We start from the raw sequence: 13,447 nt of genomic DNA, 5'->3' as shown, positions 1-13,447 counted from the left end.
GCCTGTTTTATTTTAAAGGTAACCACACTTGCTGAAAATATCACTCTAAAAGAGGGCTGTGCAGCCCCAAATGTACTGATCCTTTGCTTACACAGTTGGATTAATGAGAGTTCCTACACAGCTTCATATCTCTTTTAAATCAAGTGTTGGCAGTATCACCCTCTCTTGTGCTTTCTAAAGATTAAATATATGAAAAGGAACCAGCTTCAAACCAGAACATTAGGGTTAAGTGGCAGTAGCCAAAAATGCCAGGCAGCCAAAGGCAGGTCTTTCTATCACCGGTCATACAAACCTGAATTGCAACATGTTTAGGAAAAAGAGCCAGATGGTGCTTTCACAGGAAAAAGAAGGTCCTCTACTATGAGGCATGACTGTACCTTAGTCTGTGAAAAGCAGAGCGCTGAGCATGGAGTTTGTGGTGCTGGGAATACCCTCATTTCAATGGGCTGGATGGTTCTGGCCCAAACTGAGTGCCATGCTGCATTTTAGAGCCTCTTCATCTAACTTGTAAGCGCCTGCCTCCAGCTTGTAAGCCTCATCTGTTCACAGGCACCCAGGGATGTATTTGATTATGTAACAGATAATTTCCGGCCACTCTTGCAGAATTACAGGGAGGCCAGATTTTAATTTTAATTTCCCGCTATCTAGAAAGCGGCCACTGGCATTAACTGACATCAAGTCCCTTAATTCTCTGTGATCTACAGCAATACTGATGGCTTATGCTTTGACAGACACCTGTCTCATTTAAGCCTTCTTCCGGGAGGCCTTAGCTCAGTGGCAGAGCTCATTAGAAAGAGAGAGAGAGAGACCAACTGAGACCAGCTTCCAATCCCTGGCATCTCCAGTTGGAAGGATGTTGAGTAGCACAGGGAGAAGACCTTTGCCTGAGACTGGTTGCTACCCAGAGTAGACAGTAAAGCATAAGAACAGCCCTGCTGGATCAGGCCCAAGGCCCATCTAGTCCAGCATCCTGTTTCTCACAGTAGCCCACCAGATGCCTCTGAGAAGCCTAAAGGCAAGAGGGGAGGGCATGTCATCTCTCCTGCTGTTGCTCCCCTGCAACTGGGATTGAGAGGCATCATGCCTCTGAGGCTGGAGGTGGCCCATAGCCACCGGACTAGTAGACACTGATAGACGGTCCTCCATGCATTTGTCTAAGCCCCTCTTAAAGCCATCCAAACTAATAAGTACATAAATACTGGGACCAACAGACACCTCATTATAAAGCAGCCAGCTTCTTATGCTTACATAATTTAGATAGCTGAACAGTTCTTTACAGCCACCAAGAGAAGTTACGCAAACTGCAGGCTCCTTAAAGCTTGGCAGGCTGAGATGAGAGAAGAACGGGCGGAAGGGACTGGTATCCCCTCCCTGAAAGCAAGTTAAAGTTCAAACTCTGACCAGCAGCCGCCACATGTGCACTAGTCCCTTCAAAACCATAACACCGACCAGTCCACAGAAATGGGGCAATGATCTGCTGTGAACGTTGGAGCAGATTCGAAAGGTCTGAAGGTGGATACCTTTAAGGACTGCGGAGGGTGGTCTTCCCGGCCCCACTGCATTTCCCCTGCTGGCGCTGCCGTTTAAAAGGGCAGCATACCTCCCTGCCACCCCGTTGCCTCCTTGGACCAGAAGTGATTGGAAGTACCTGGCACGCATGCGCACATCACACTTGCCGGGTACTTCCAGTAATTTCTGGTCTGAGGAGGCAATGGGGCAGCAGGGAGGTACGCTGCTGCCTGGGGGGGCAGGAGGGGAGAGCCCCCTCCCCAGTCCCTTAAAGGTATCCCCCCTCCACCCTCGAGCAGCCCCCCGCCGCTTCCGTGCATATCCCTACTTCGTGGAGAGCTGGTCTTGTGGTAGCAAGCATGAATTGTCCCCTTTCCTAAGCAGGGTCCATCCTGGTTGCATATGAATGAGAGACTACATGTGTGAGCACTATAAGATTTTCCACTTGGGGGATGATGGGGCCACTCTGGGAAGAGCATCCACATGCTTGCATGCAGAAGGTTCCAAGTTCCCTCCCTGGCAGCATCTCCAAGATAGTTACCTCCTTCTGCAGCTTCTGATTCGCCTGTTTTGAAGCCTCCAGCGAAGCCAAAGTTTCCATCTTCTCGTGACTGAGAGCTTCCTTCTCTTTGGTCACTTGCTCAACTATCTGCAAAGCATCTTCTGCTGTTTTTGCAGTCTGGAAAGATAAAAACATTCGTGTGAAGGCCGGTGCAAAACTGCTCTGGTTTCGGATCTATGAACCACATACTCCATGGTTGGTTCTTCAAATAAATGGGATTCCTCTTGAGTAAGCAGTGTGTGGATGGCAATGTAGTTATTTTATGCAGCACTTAGATGCAAGCTGCAACCAGATACTGACAGTTCGTCTGCAATCTGAAGCATCATAAAGTACAATTAAATCTATCAGTCTTATTCCATGCAGAAATTACAATTCTCATGCTAGTGTCATTCTTGAAGTGAGATTGGTGGCCTTAATTAAACCATCCCTTGAGAATATTATGGGAGTGGGGGTTGCCATGGTGGATATATATATATATTTATTTTTAATAGGAGCAGTTCAAGGTATATTTCACTACCAACAGACTGGACCCTCTAGTTTAATAAGGCTGAGAAACAAGGGCCACAAGACCTGATGTTGGTCTTGTCAGATGACATGGTAGTTAAAACAGGTCAGGACAAGGATCTGGTTAAAATATTTTAGTATCGTGATCTCAAAAGTCCTCTGGGGAAGTAAAAGCAAAGATTCAGGTTGAGGCAAGATGATCTAAAATAGTTCTTGCAATACATGGTTTATGAAGCCCAGGAAAGAACAGCTCAAAATTCCATTCTGTCCTCTGTTGGTGGTGAACACAAACCCTACTGTGAATAAAAAGATACTAGAGATTGCCAAATCCTTTGCTACATTAACTTCACAGGCAATTCTGCTTGAAGATTGCCCCTTGCCTTCTGTCCAATTAGAGCTACAGCCTTAGGAGGTTAAACAGCTCAACGTTTGGATTCCAATTTAACGTGCACTACAAAGATATTCCATATAAGGCCGCATCCAAGGCTGTGCCAAAATATCTCTGTCCACTCTTAGCTCCTACAGATCTGGAAACCTGCCTTTTTATTCACAACTGAAAAAAATTATCTTGCAACATTCAGTCGCTAGGAAGCTCTTCCTCCCCCACCCACCTCCCCACATGATTACAGCAGTTAAGCGATTAATCAAACAGGTGGGATAAATACATTGAGAACAAGATCATTAAGGAAGGTGCCCAGGCTGCACCAAGGTGCCAGACCGTGCAAAATTAAGTGCAGACACCAACACAAGTGGCGTTAGTGCGAGGTGTTAGTAAATGTACTTGACTGATTTATCAGTGCTCTGATACCTCAAATCTTTGCGTGACCCCATGTGCCTGAAGAGTCTCGATTTCTTTCAGTTTCAAGACAAGCTCATCCCTTTCTGTCTGCAGCAACAGGTTTCTGTTCTGAGAGGTCAAAAGACTGGCCGACATCTCGTTGTTTTCCTGTGCCAGGAGCATTACTTCTTCGTGCAGTTTGTAGTAGTCATTGGAGAACTTTTCCTTCTCTTTCAAGATCTCTTCCTTGATTGTGATCAGATGCTTCTGCTCGGAGAGCAGGACCTCGTTGTCCTGAAGAAGCTTGGCACGCTCCAGTTCAGACCTCTCGTGGCTGGATCGGAGGTCTTCTAGGATCCTGGAGACGGAGCCGTGCACTTCCTGAAGCTCTGCTTTCGACTTTGTCAGGGCTACAAACTCGCTCTTTAGCTTCTCAATGTTGGACGCGAGTTGGTCTGTCTCAGCACTAAGGATCTCCTTTTCTTTCATAATCTCCTCTAGTTTGGATTCCGACTTTAGCTTTTCTTGCTTCAATTTATCTCTTTCAGCCAACAGCTCTTTGCTTTTAGATTTTAGCTGTTCACTCTCCCTCTCTAACTGGCTGACCCTGTTATGAAGTTGTGTGTTTTCTACCACAAAGGACTCTTTCTCCAGCCTCCTACCTTCTCGTTCTATTGTCAGGTTATTGTGAACCGTTTTGAGCTCCTTGCTTAACTTCTGGCATTCTTCTTGCAACTGAGTTTTCTCTTTGCTCAGTACCTCCTTCTCAGAAGAACTGCTTTTAAATGAAGCCGCAAGCAGCTGTTTCGCATGAAGCAGGGCAGAGTATTCATTTTCTAACACTGTTTTGGCACTTTGGGCCTCTTTCAAGATTTTAGACAGCTCGCATTTGTAACTGGCCAGCTCGTGATTTTCTTCCATTTTCTGGTCAAGCTCTCGCTTCAGAGTCTCAACGCTGCCCTGGAGCCTGGCCTTCTCTTGGGTCAGCACTCTCTTGGCCGAGATGTCCAGCTCGTGCTTCCTCTTCAGGTCACACAGAGCTTTGGTAGAGGACTGCTTCTCAGTATGGAGCTCAGCACACTTCACCTCCAAAGTGGCTTTTTCCTTTGTGAGGCTTTCGTTCTGCTTCTTCAGCTTGCAGGCCTTCTGAGAAGCCAGTTCCTTCTCTGTGCTCACCTGGCTCAGCTTCTCATTCAACGTTCTCTCGGTGACAGCCGCATCTTCCGAGACCTTGGCCAGTTTTTCGGAAAGCGCCTTGTTTTCATTCACAAGCTCTTCTTTTTCACCCAAGAGTCTCGCCTCGGATGAAGCCAAGGCTTCCTTCTCTTGCAGCAACTGAATGCATTCTGAATCCGTTGTCTCCCGGCTGGCCTTAATCTCTTCCAGCAGCTTCGAAAGGCTGGCATGAGAGGCCTGCAGTTGTGCCTTGTCTTTGGTGATCACCTTCAGCTCTTTATTGGCCCCTTCTAGCTCCGCTTGCAAGACTTCGGTCTTCTCACTGAGCTTCTGTTTCTCATCGAGAGCCTGCTCTAAGTTTTTACGCAGCTCCTCCTGGCTTTGCAGGAGAGCCTCCTTGTCCAATTGTAGATCCTGGCTAGTCTGCAAGAAGATATCCTTCTCCCTTTTCAAAGTCACATACTTGTTTTCAAGATCCAAGTGTTCTCCCAAGAGTGAGTCCCTCTCAGCTGCCAGGGAAGTTACTTCCTGAAGGAGCTCCTTTTGGTCTCTGGCCATGTCTTCGTAAGAACTCTTCAGCTTCTGAATGACGTCATCCTTGTCTTTGAGAAGGGCGGCATTTTCCTCTGAAAGCTTCCTCTGACAGTCCTCCAACTCTTCCCTCTGGCTGACGTGCTGCTGACATTCCTGTGCTAAGGCATCACTACGGGCCTGGACCTCGTCCACCTGGTGGAGCAGAGCTGCTTTGGAAGAGTGTAGCGTGTCATTCTCTCTCGCTATCTTAAGAAGATCATCTTGGGCTGCCTCAATTTCCAACAGCAACTTTCCTTTCTCAGAAATGAGGTCGTCGTTCTTTGCTTTTTCCTCCTGGGTTTTACGTTCAGCTTCTTGCTTCTCCTTTATGACTTTCTTGTTCTCTAGATTAAGCTCTTCATTCACTGTCCAAAGTTTTTCCTGATCTTGTTTTAACAACCCAATCTTGGACTCCAACTCTACAAGTTTTGAGAGCAAGGAACCTTTCTCTAACTTTAAAGCATTCCCCTCCTGAGCCAAGGTTTCTTTCTCTGATATCAAAGCCCTCATCTCGTCTGACATTAGTTCAATCTCTTTCCTGGCTGTTGCTAACATAGAGGTTAAAGACTAAAGAAACAAAGGTCGGGGAGGAAGGAAACAAAAAATGGAAAAATGAAGTCAAGCAGACTAGCGCAAAGTGTGGATTAAAGACAAACAGCATTGATACTTTTAAAAATAAATGCGTGTATATAGTGACACACACTGCCCTGCTGAAGGGCTTCCAAGTCATGCCAATGCCATGATCCCGGAAAGGCAAGCTCACACATCCTATGGGTTTTATTGACACTTATGAGCTCACTCACAATCACATCCCCAAATGTTAAATGAGAGCTTAAGGCGACACTGTAACTGGACTATTTCACAGGGTTATGACCAGACAGGGCCTAGTTTAGTCCTGGGAATGATTGGTTAAGACTCCGAAACTGCCTCCTCCCTGCTTGCTGGCCCTCCCCTATATTCTCTTCACTGAGTAAATGTTGGAAAAAGAAAACACTGGAAAAAAACCAGCAATAAAAATCAAAAAAGGCCTTGAGACTGCCTCTGGTGTGAGGGGAGGTGAGGCACATAAGATTGCCCCAGTGAAGCAGACCTCCTTGGTTTAGGAGAGAGCTGGTCTTGCGGTAAAGGTAAAGTGTGCCGTCGAGTTGGTTTCGACTCCTGGTTGGCTTTTGGTAACAGGAGGGGTTGACCATTGCCTCCTCCTGTGCAGTATGAGATGATGACTTTCAGCATCTTCCTATATCGCTGCTGCCTGATACAGGTGTTTCCCATACTCTGGGAAACACACCAGCGGGGATTCAAACTGGCAACCTCTGGCTTGCTAGTCAAGTCACTTTCTCACTGCGCCATTAGGTGGCAAGAATGAGTTGTCCTCTTTGCTAAGCAGGATTTGCATTTGAATGGGAGACTACACAACCAAGCCTGAGATGGGTTGCCAACTTGGTCTGCTGTTGAGTTTTTGCAAATTTCTATCAACCAGTTATCAGTTGACTCTTGTTGATTATGCTTTTGTATTTAGGCTTCTGAAAATTCATCCCTTGGTATATGGTGAATTACTGTTTATTTCCAGCTTCTCTCTATCATGAGCTGCAACTCATTATACCAACAAATCCAATCATCATAAACTTGGATATCAGCCCACAGCTTTTTGGCCAGTGTGTCAATATATACACCTAATATTTTGCTACAGAACAAACAAAATGTATAGCTTAAAAGCATGGAGGCAATGAACAGGAGATGGACGCAAGGAACAATGTCAAGGAAAAGCAGAAAAAAGGGAAAAAAGAACACAAACAGAAGCTCTTCAAGTCAAGCTTAGGGTAATGCAGGACATAGATAGCTTTTGCAGGAAATAAATCCATAATAAATCTTTGTAAAACCCACCACCTCTAAGCCTGCTGTGCCTCTTTCAATAGGTTTTCTAAGCATCCAAAGAATGGAATAAGAGTAAGAATGTTAGCTTGCTACAGAACGGCAGAATCAGGAATTGTAGAGGGCTGGAAAAGGTCTACAAAATATTACTGCCCAACCTTTGTGCAGGCCGGGGGTGGAGTGGGTGGGCGCAAGACTAATTGTCCTTCACAGTGCTCCTGGAAAATGCTCCTTGTCCTTATCACAGGGCTTCTCAAAGTGGGGTCCCCAGATGTTGCTAGACTACAACCCCCTCAGCACTAGCCACAAGGGGACCCCACTTTGAGAAAACTATATGGAGGATCAATGTCAGCTGAGAGAGCCACAAACAGGAAACAAAAAGTGGCTGCAGGATAGAGGATTTATTCTAAAGTGTTTCGATTAATATCGTTTTCAAGGAATATTTTCACTAAACTGCCTGGAAGAGATATTTTCTTGCACAAATCCTAGGCAGACTGCCTGGGGTCCATCTAGAATTCTTGGAAGATAGTATCTCTTCCAGGCAGCTCAGTGAAAATATCCCTTGAAAACGATATTAATCGAAACACTTTGGAATAAATCCTCTGTTCTGCAGGTGCTTTTTGTTTCATTGTTGAGGCTCTGCAGTATCCCTAGAGCACCTTTTCTCTCTGGCTGACCTTTCCTATAACCATAACAGCCTCCCATTGTTGAAGTTATAAAACTCCTTTCTTGCTTCTTAACTCCTCTTTTCAAAAACCAGAAAGCAACAGTATGAAGCGGAGAACAGCATTTTTATCTTGCCCTGAGGGTGAGGGTGTGTGTTTTATGCAAGAGGGAGAAACACACACACATGTACACATCCTTTTAAAATATAGATTATCTGATCGCTGTTGAGCATCATAAAACTTGGCAGTCAACAGAGTGCTAGACTCCATCCTGGAAATTTCTGTGTTCAAGACATTAAGCGGGCTACTACTGATAAAGGGGTGCCTGCTTTACAAAAGTCAGCCTGGCCAAGTATCCAGTGCAGGGAACCCTGGCAGGTCAGAGGCCACAAATCTATGCCATTCTCACACAGTGCCCAATGGACCTTGATTTAAATAGTCAAACGTGTAATTGATTTGGAGCCAGGGGTGGATTCATGGAAATAAAGAGTCCAGATGCTGGCTCCCTGCTTCAGACAGATACATACCTTTGCGCGCTCCGCTTCCTTCTTGAGCCCGTCAACTTGCTTTTCCAAGTCACCGTTTTTGCTGTGTGCGCTTCTTAATAGCTCTTCCATCTCCTGCAGTTTCTGCTTAAGCTCCTTGATAGCTGTGTCATGCTTGGCGGCCATCTCAGAATGGGTTTTTTCCTGCATGGCCTGAAGGTCCTTACACTGATTCTGGCTGGTGACAATTTTCTTCTCCTGTGAGGACAGAGGGAGGCATGATCGACCACTGCTGGAGCAGAGGAACCTCTCTTTTCTCACACAAGTAGACACAGCAGCCTACCCTTAATTGTCTTTCCAGGTCACCTAATTTTTTCTTGCATCATAGAGCTGAAAGGGCAACCTTGTGCTAAAGCTGGGATTAAAGCAAGCAGGACTTCTGAAGTCGTGTGGTTTTATAAAGAGCAGAACAGTCGTGGGGGCAAGGGTGCTGATGAAGCAATACAAATTGGGGTGGCAACCAGTGTTCCTTCTTTATGTCTGTTCAGTTAATTTTAGTTTAGCTCAGGTTGAATCAGGAAGGCCCCGTTCTGAATGCACATGTGCACACACTGCCTTGATACTGCCACCCAGAACAAAACTCATCCACAGCTGAAAAAAATTAGAGGAAGCATTGATGGCAATCTCTCGGACAGGGTTTCTTAACCAGATGTTGTTGGACTACAACTCCCAGAATCCCCAGCCACAAAGGCCATGTCTGGGGATTCTGGGAGTTGTAGTCCAACAATATCTAGGGGCCCAAGGTTAAGAAACTCTGCTCTAGGAGACAGGGCTTCAGACTTGGAGGCAAAAGTAGCACTACGTTTCAGAGTGTATATTGGCCATAGAAAAGATCATCGGGCTTGACACCAGGGGTATAGCAAGGTTGGAGTGGGCCCAGAGACAAGATTTTTTAAAATAGGCCCCTCCTTCACTGAAGCTCAGCTCATGAAGTAAAGAAATCTTAAATGAGGCTGAATAGAAAACATTTTTTAAATTGTGGACGATGCAAGTCATTTAATGGTCCTAGAGAAAGACATGCTGTTCTGGTAGCTCCAGGTCTTAAGACTCACATCAATTTCAGAGGATGAATACAACTGAAGGAAGCCCGGACGGGTGCGCAGCTGGGGAAGTCAGTCATGTGACTTGCCTCTGGGGGGCCCCCCAAGGCAGTGGGTATTATAGTTATGCCCCTGCCCCCAATACCATTCTCAGTGAGATTACTAACTTTATCTAGGAGGGGATACGGTAGCAATAATGCAGAGTGCCCATTTATGCTGGTTTCCTGGTTACTGCATCCTGAATCCTTCTCTGAGGAAATTTCTTCCCAGGCAAGAAGCCTGGGAAGATCCCTACAATAGTTCTTACCAGGTGGCCCAGTTTCTCCCGCATCTTTTGCAGTTCTGCCTGATGCTTCTTATGCGTTTCCTGTTGCATGTCTTCGGCTGTTCGTGCTGCACTCTCCATGCTGGCCTGCAGCTCATGCTCTCTCTCATTGGCCTTGGTGAGCTGAATATGGAGTTCCTCTAGTTGCCTAAAATTAATTGTAATGCAGAACATCAGGACTGGAACCCTCAATATCTATGCTTCAGAGGAACATCAGTCAATGGCTATCCCACTCAAACACACACACACCCTTTTCTGGGATGCTTTTGACTTCACTTCTTAGTCCTCCGCCTTAATGGAAATGAAGTCAAAGCCCACGCGTAAGCCTTTGCATAATTGCATTGGTACATATATTTTCCACTCTCCTCCTGTTGTCTTTCCCTGTCTCTAGGTTTAGACAATAAGCTCCATGGGGCCATCTTTCTTGCGTATTTTACTTTTGAAAGGTATAAAGAATCCAAGTTCTGTTAATGCATGTTTTCATGGTGAAGAATTTAGGGGTGGAGAATAGCAGATGGTATGAACTACATTGTCTGTAGATCATTCAGATGGGGATTTGCAAAAAAATGTTTGTAGGGGTGGACCAAGGCAAATAAAAGGAAATATTTCCCCCTTCCACACACTCTCTCCACGCATCTTTTCTCACCCTTGCGACAATGGAGGAGATCTCTGCATGGAAGCAGACTTCTATGTGTACCGTTTGCAACATCAGCAACTATAGGTATCATCCAGAGCCTAACCTTTCTCCTTTAGGCTTTTGTTTCCCCTCCAGCTAAACTCCCAGCCTTGGCTGACTGAGAGCTTCTGTCTGCTGATGGCTCCCTGACGACAAAGCATGTGCTACCCTTACTTATTCATTTAGTAAATTTATTGAATGCCTGACTTCCTTAGACTCGGAGGCAGTTTACATAAATTAAAACAACAATGAAGATAAGAGAAGAAGGGGGGGAAAGGGTGGGAGAAAGAAAAAAGAAAGAACACATTAAAAAACTAAAAGCCTAATATAAAACTAAAACTAAAAGACTAATAGGTTGTCAGGAGCTTCTTAAAGGACAGAAGAGAGGAAGCATTACGAATCTCAGGAGGCAACAGAGTGTTCCATAATCCTTGACCTGATAATTTCTTGGGGGAAATTGGGGGCCTTTTTTAAAAAAAAGCAATATTCTCCTGCGTGCCTCAAGTATTCTCCTGGTATATAAGAACCCACTCTTGTTCTTTCTGGGCCCCTTTTGGGCTTTTGGCACACAGCATGCCTGCACACGACACCCTCATTGTACTAACTGGGGAGCCGTGAAGCTGCCTTTGCCATGAATGAGGCCACTGGTCTATCACTGAACCCTTTTTCACGATACGCAGTGAGGAGCAGCACATGCCCGTGACGTCACGGGCATGTGACGCTCGATACTACTGTGCAGGCACACCCGCCATTTACAGGCCAACCAGCCGCTGTATCTGTGGCCCACCACTGCTGCCGCCCCCACCGGGGGGGAGGCCTGCTCCACACGGCCACTTCCCACCCCCACCCCTGGCCGTGAGGATGACAAATATCGGCAGAGCAGGTGCAGGGAAGTGGTGCAGCGGTAGGGCTCTGGCAAGGCCCCCCGATCACTTGCAGCTTCCCCCCCGTGACAGGAGCAGCAGTGGCTTTAGCCACAGGTAAACACAAAATTAATTTGGGGGGGGGGGTGTCCAAAGCCCTTTAAAGTCCGGGCTCCTTTTTGCCCTAGGTGCACCACTGGTTTTAAGCAGCATTATTTCTCAAGATCCAGTCAAAGGGAGTTTGATAGCATGAAAATACTGCAACGCGCTCTACGTTGGGCTGCCTTTGTATGTAGTTCAGAAACTGCAGATAGTACAGAATGCAGCAGCCAGGTTGGTCTCTGGGGTTGCCCAAAGAGATCACATTACACCCATCTGAAAAGAACTGCACTGGCTGCCAATATGTTTCCGGGAGAAATGCAAAGTGCTGGTTATTACCTATAAAGCCATGGACGGCTTGAGGAATTTAAGAGAACACCTTCTTTTTCATCAATCATACCACCTATTAAGATCATCTGGGGAGGTCCTGTTGCGGCTGCCACCGACTCAGTTGGTGGCGACTTGAAACCAGGCCTTTTCTAGAGTTGCCCCAAGGACTCTGGAATGCACTTCCTAATGAAGTTAGCGTTTCCCCTTCGCTGAATGTTTTTTAAGAAGGACCTGAAAACATACCTGTTCAGCCAGGCTTTGAGTTTGTAGTTTTAGAGCTTCGGTTTTTCAAATTTATATTTGTATCTCAATTGGTTTTAATCATATTAATGTTTTAATGGTTGTTTTGAGATTTGAACCACCCAGGGACTTCTATATGGGGCAGTATAGAAATGCACTAGATAAATAAATGTACTCTTTCCCCCCTGGCCCCACCATCAGTGACTCGCAAAAGGGTAAGGACAGCAGAAAATGTTATGAAGAGATTGCACAGGAGAAGGGAATTACTTCTCTTTTAACCGCAGCTCATCATTCATCTTTGTAAGTTGTGAGGAACTGTCTCCTGAGGATTTCATTATTTCAGCGATATCGTTTTCAAGTTTGACTTTAGACTCAATCAGCTGCTGTTCCTTCTCTTCTCTCTCTTTCAATTTCTTCTCCATGGCTGAAGAAAGACAGACGTTCAGCAAATAAATGAATGGCAGGTTCAAAGCAAAATGCTACATGTCCTGAAAATCTAGCAGAGATCAAGCATAAGCCTCACGCAGCAGATTTCCAATGGAAACTGGTACAGAGAGGGATTCAAATTTGGAATGGTAGGTTATGGTGAAAAGGAAGATGCAAAAGGATTCCATTAATAAAGGGCAAGGGGCAAAGTGACTCCTGTACTAAGTAGCTCCAGAGCATAAAGCTGCAAACAGAACACAAAAACTCTCCTCCTGGCCACCGGGGTCATAGCTTCAGTTCAGTGAAAAAGCACGTGGTTTGCATGCATCTCCAGGAAGGGCTGGGAAAGACTCCTGCTTGAATAAAAATACGATGAATATTTATATACCGCTTTTCAACAAAAGTTCCCAAAGCGGTTTTACATAGACAGACAGATAGGCTACCTGCCCCAAAGGGCTCACAATCTAAAAAAGAAACATAAGATAGGCACCAGCAAAATCACTGGAGGGATGCTGTGCTGAGGTTTGACAGGGCCAGTTGCTCTCCTCCTGCTAAAGTTAGAGAATTGCCACTTTAAAAAAGGTGCCTCTTGCTCAGTTAGCAGGGGACAAACCCTGCTTGAAACCCTGGAGAGCTGCTGCCAGGTGTAGACAAGACTCTAGATGGACCAAGGGGCTGAATCAGTATAAGGCAGCTTCCTATGCTCAAAGGCTTGTACAGTCTGAGAGTGAATGGGAGAAGCTAACCCATCCCAGTCCCCCAGACAGAAGCACCCATGGGGTTGATCGAATGAAGAATCTGGACAGGAGTCCTGGCACCTGCCAGAACCTGAGGGGTATACTCGTGGGTCAAATGGGCCGTAACCAAAATTTGGCTTTTAAAAAGCCAATCTGGGGTGGTGATGAGATTATACTCAAGGAGGTTGTTTGACGTCATGGTCTATTGGTCCTTTGCAAAGTCTATACTTCCTAGTGAAATGGCCAGGCGTCACATGCAACCTTCCAGGGCTCAGTGCAGAATTGACAAACACATTCATGCACCTCCTTGTAACAGCAAACACATCACAAGAAAACACATACATCATTTCTTTTGCCCCACCCTGCTTACCTGTCAAGTTAGTTCTGAGCTGATCTAGATCCGATGACATAAGTGCAAATTGCTGTTCTTTTTGGTTTAGTTTTTCAAGAGTTTCTAAGAGAATAAAATGGCGGTGTTAGTCAAAGGCCAGTCCCACTTCTTGGAAGAGCTATTCTTATTTCGTGAG

General features: G+C 45.8%; 1 protein-coding gene across 25 annotated transcripts in view; it reads right to left on the bottom strand.

Annotated features, from left to right (window-relative positions):
* The window catches only part of CLIP1 (CAP-Gly domain containing linker protein 1), a 97,349-nt gene that overhangs the window by 26,692 nt on the left and 57,210 nt on the right, over positions 1-13,447 (bottom strand). For 21 of the 25 annotated variants that reach the window (XR_008312454.1, XR_008312455.1, XR_008312453.1 and 18 more), the window contains 6 exons: positions 13,291-13,374; positions 12,025-12,181; positions 9,532-9,697; positions 8,167-8,382; positions 3,384-5,669; positions 2,051-2,188 (listed from right to left, as the gene is read on the bottom strand). Coding sequence is in view for 22 of the 25 variants with exons in the window: in XM_053279403.1 (XP_053135378.1) it covers positions 2,051-2,188; positions 3,384-5,669; positions 8,167-8,382; positions 9,532-9,697; positions 12,025-12,181; positions 13,291-13,374 (3,047 nt within the window). In the remaining 3 variants the exon portion in view is untranslated. The remainder of the gene's footprint in view (positions 1-2,050; positions 2,189-3,383; positions 5,670-8,166; positions 8,383-9,531; positions 9,698-12,024; positions 12,182-13,290; positions 13,375-13,447) is intronic. The other 4 variants (XM_053279416.1, XM_053279417.1, XM_053279418.1 and 1 more) reach the window with 1 other exon arrangement.

This window comes from Hemicordylus capensis, chromosome 15 (assembly GCF_027244095.1).
Source record: "Hemicordylus capensis ecotype Gifberg chromosome 15, rHemCap1.1.pri, whole genome shotgun sequence".
NCBI classification, from domain to species: domain Eukaryota; kingdom Metazoa; phylum Chordata; class Lepidosauria; order Squamata; family Cordylidae; genus Hemicordylus; species Hemicordylus capensis.
Note: the sequence above shows the minus strand (reverse complement) of the source record. Positions and strands in the feature narration are given on the sequence as shown.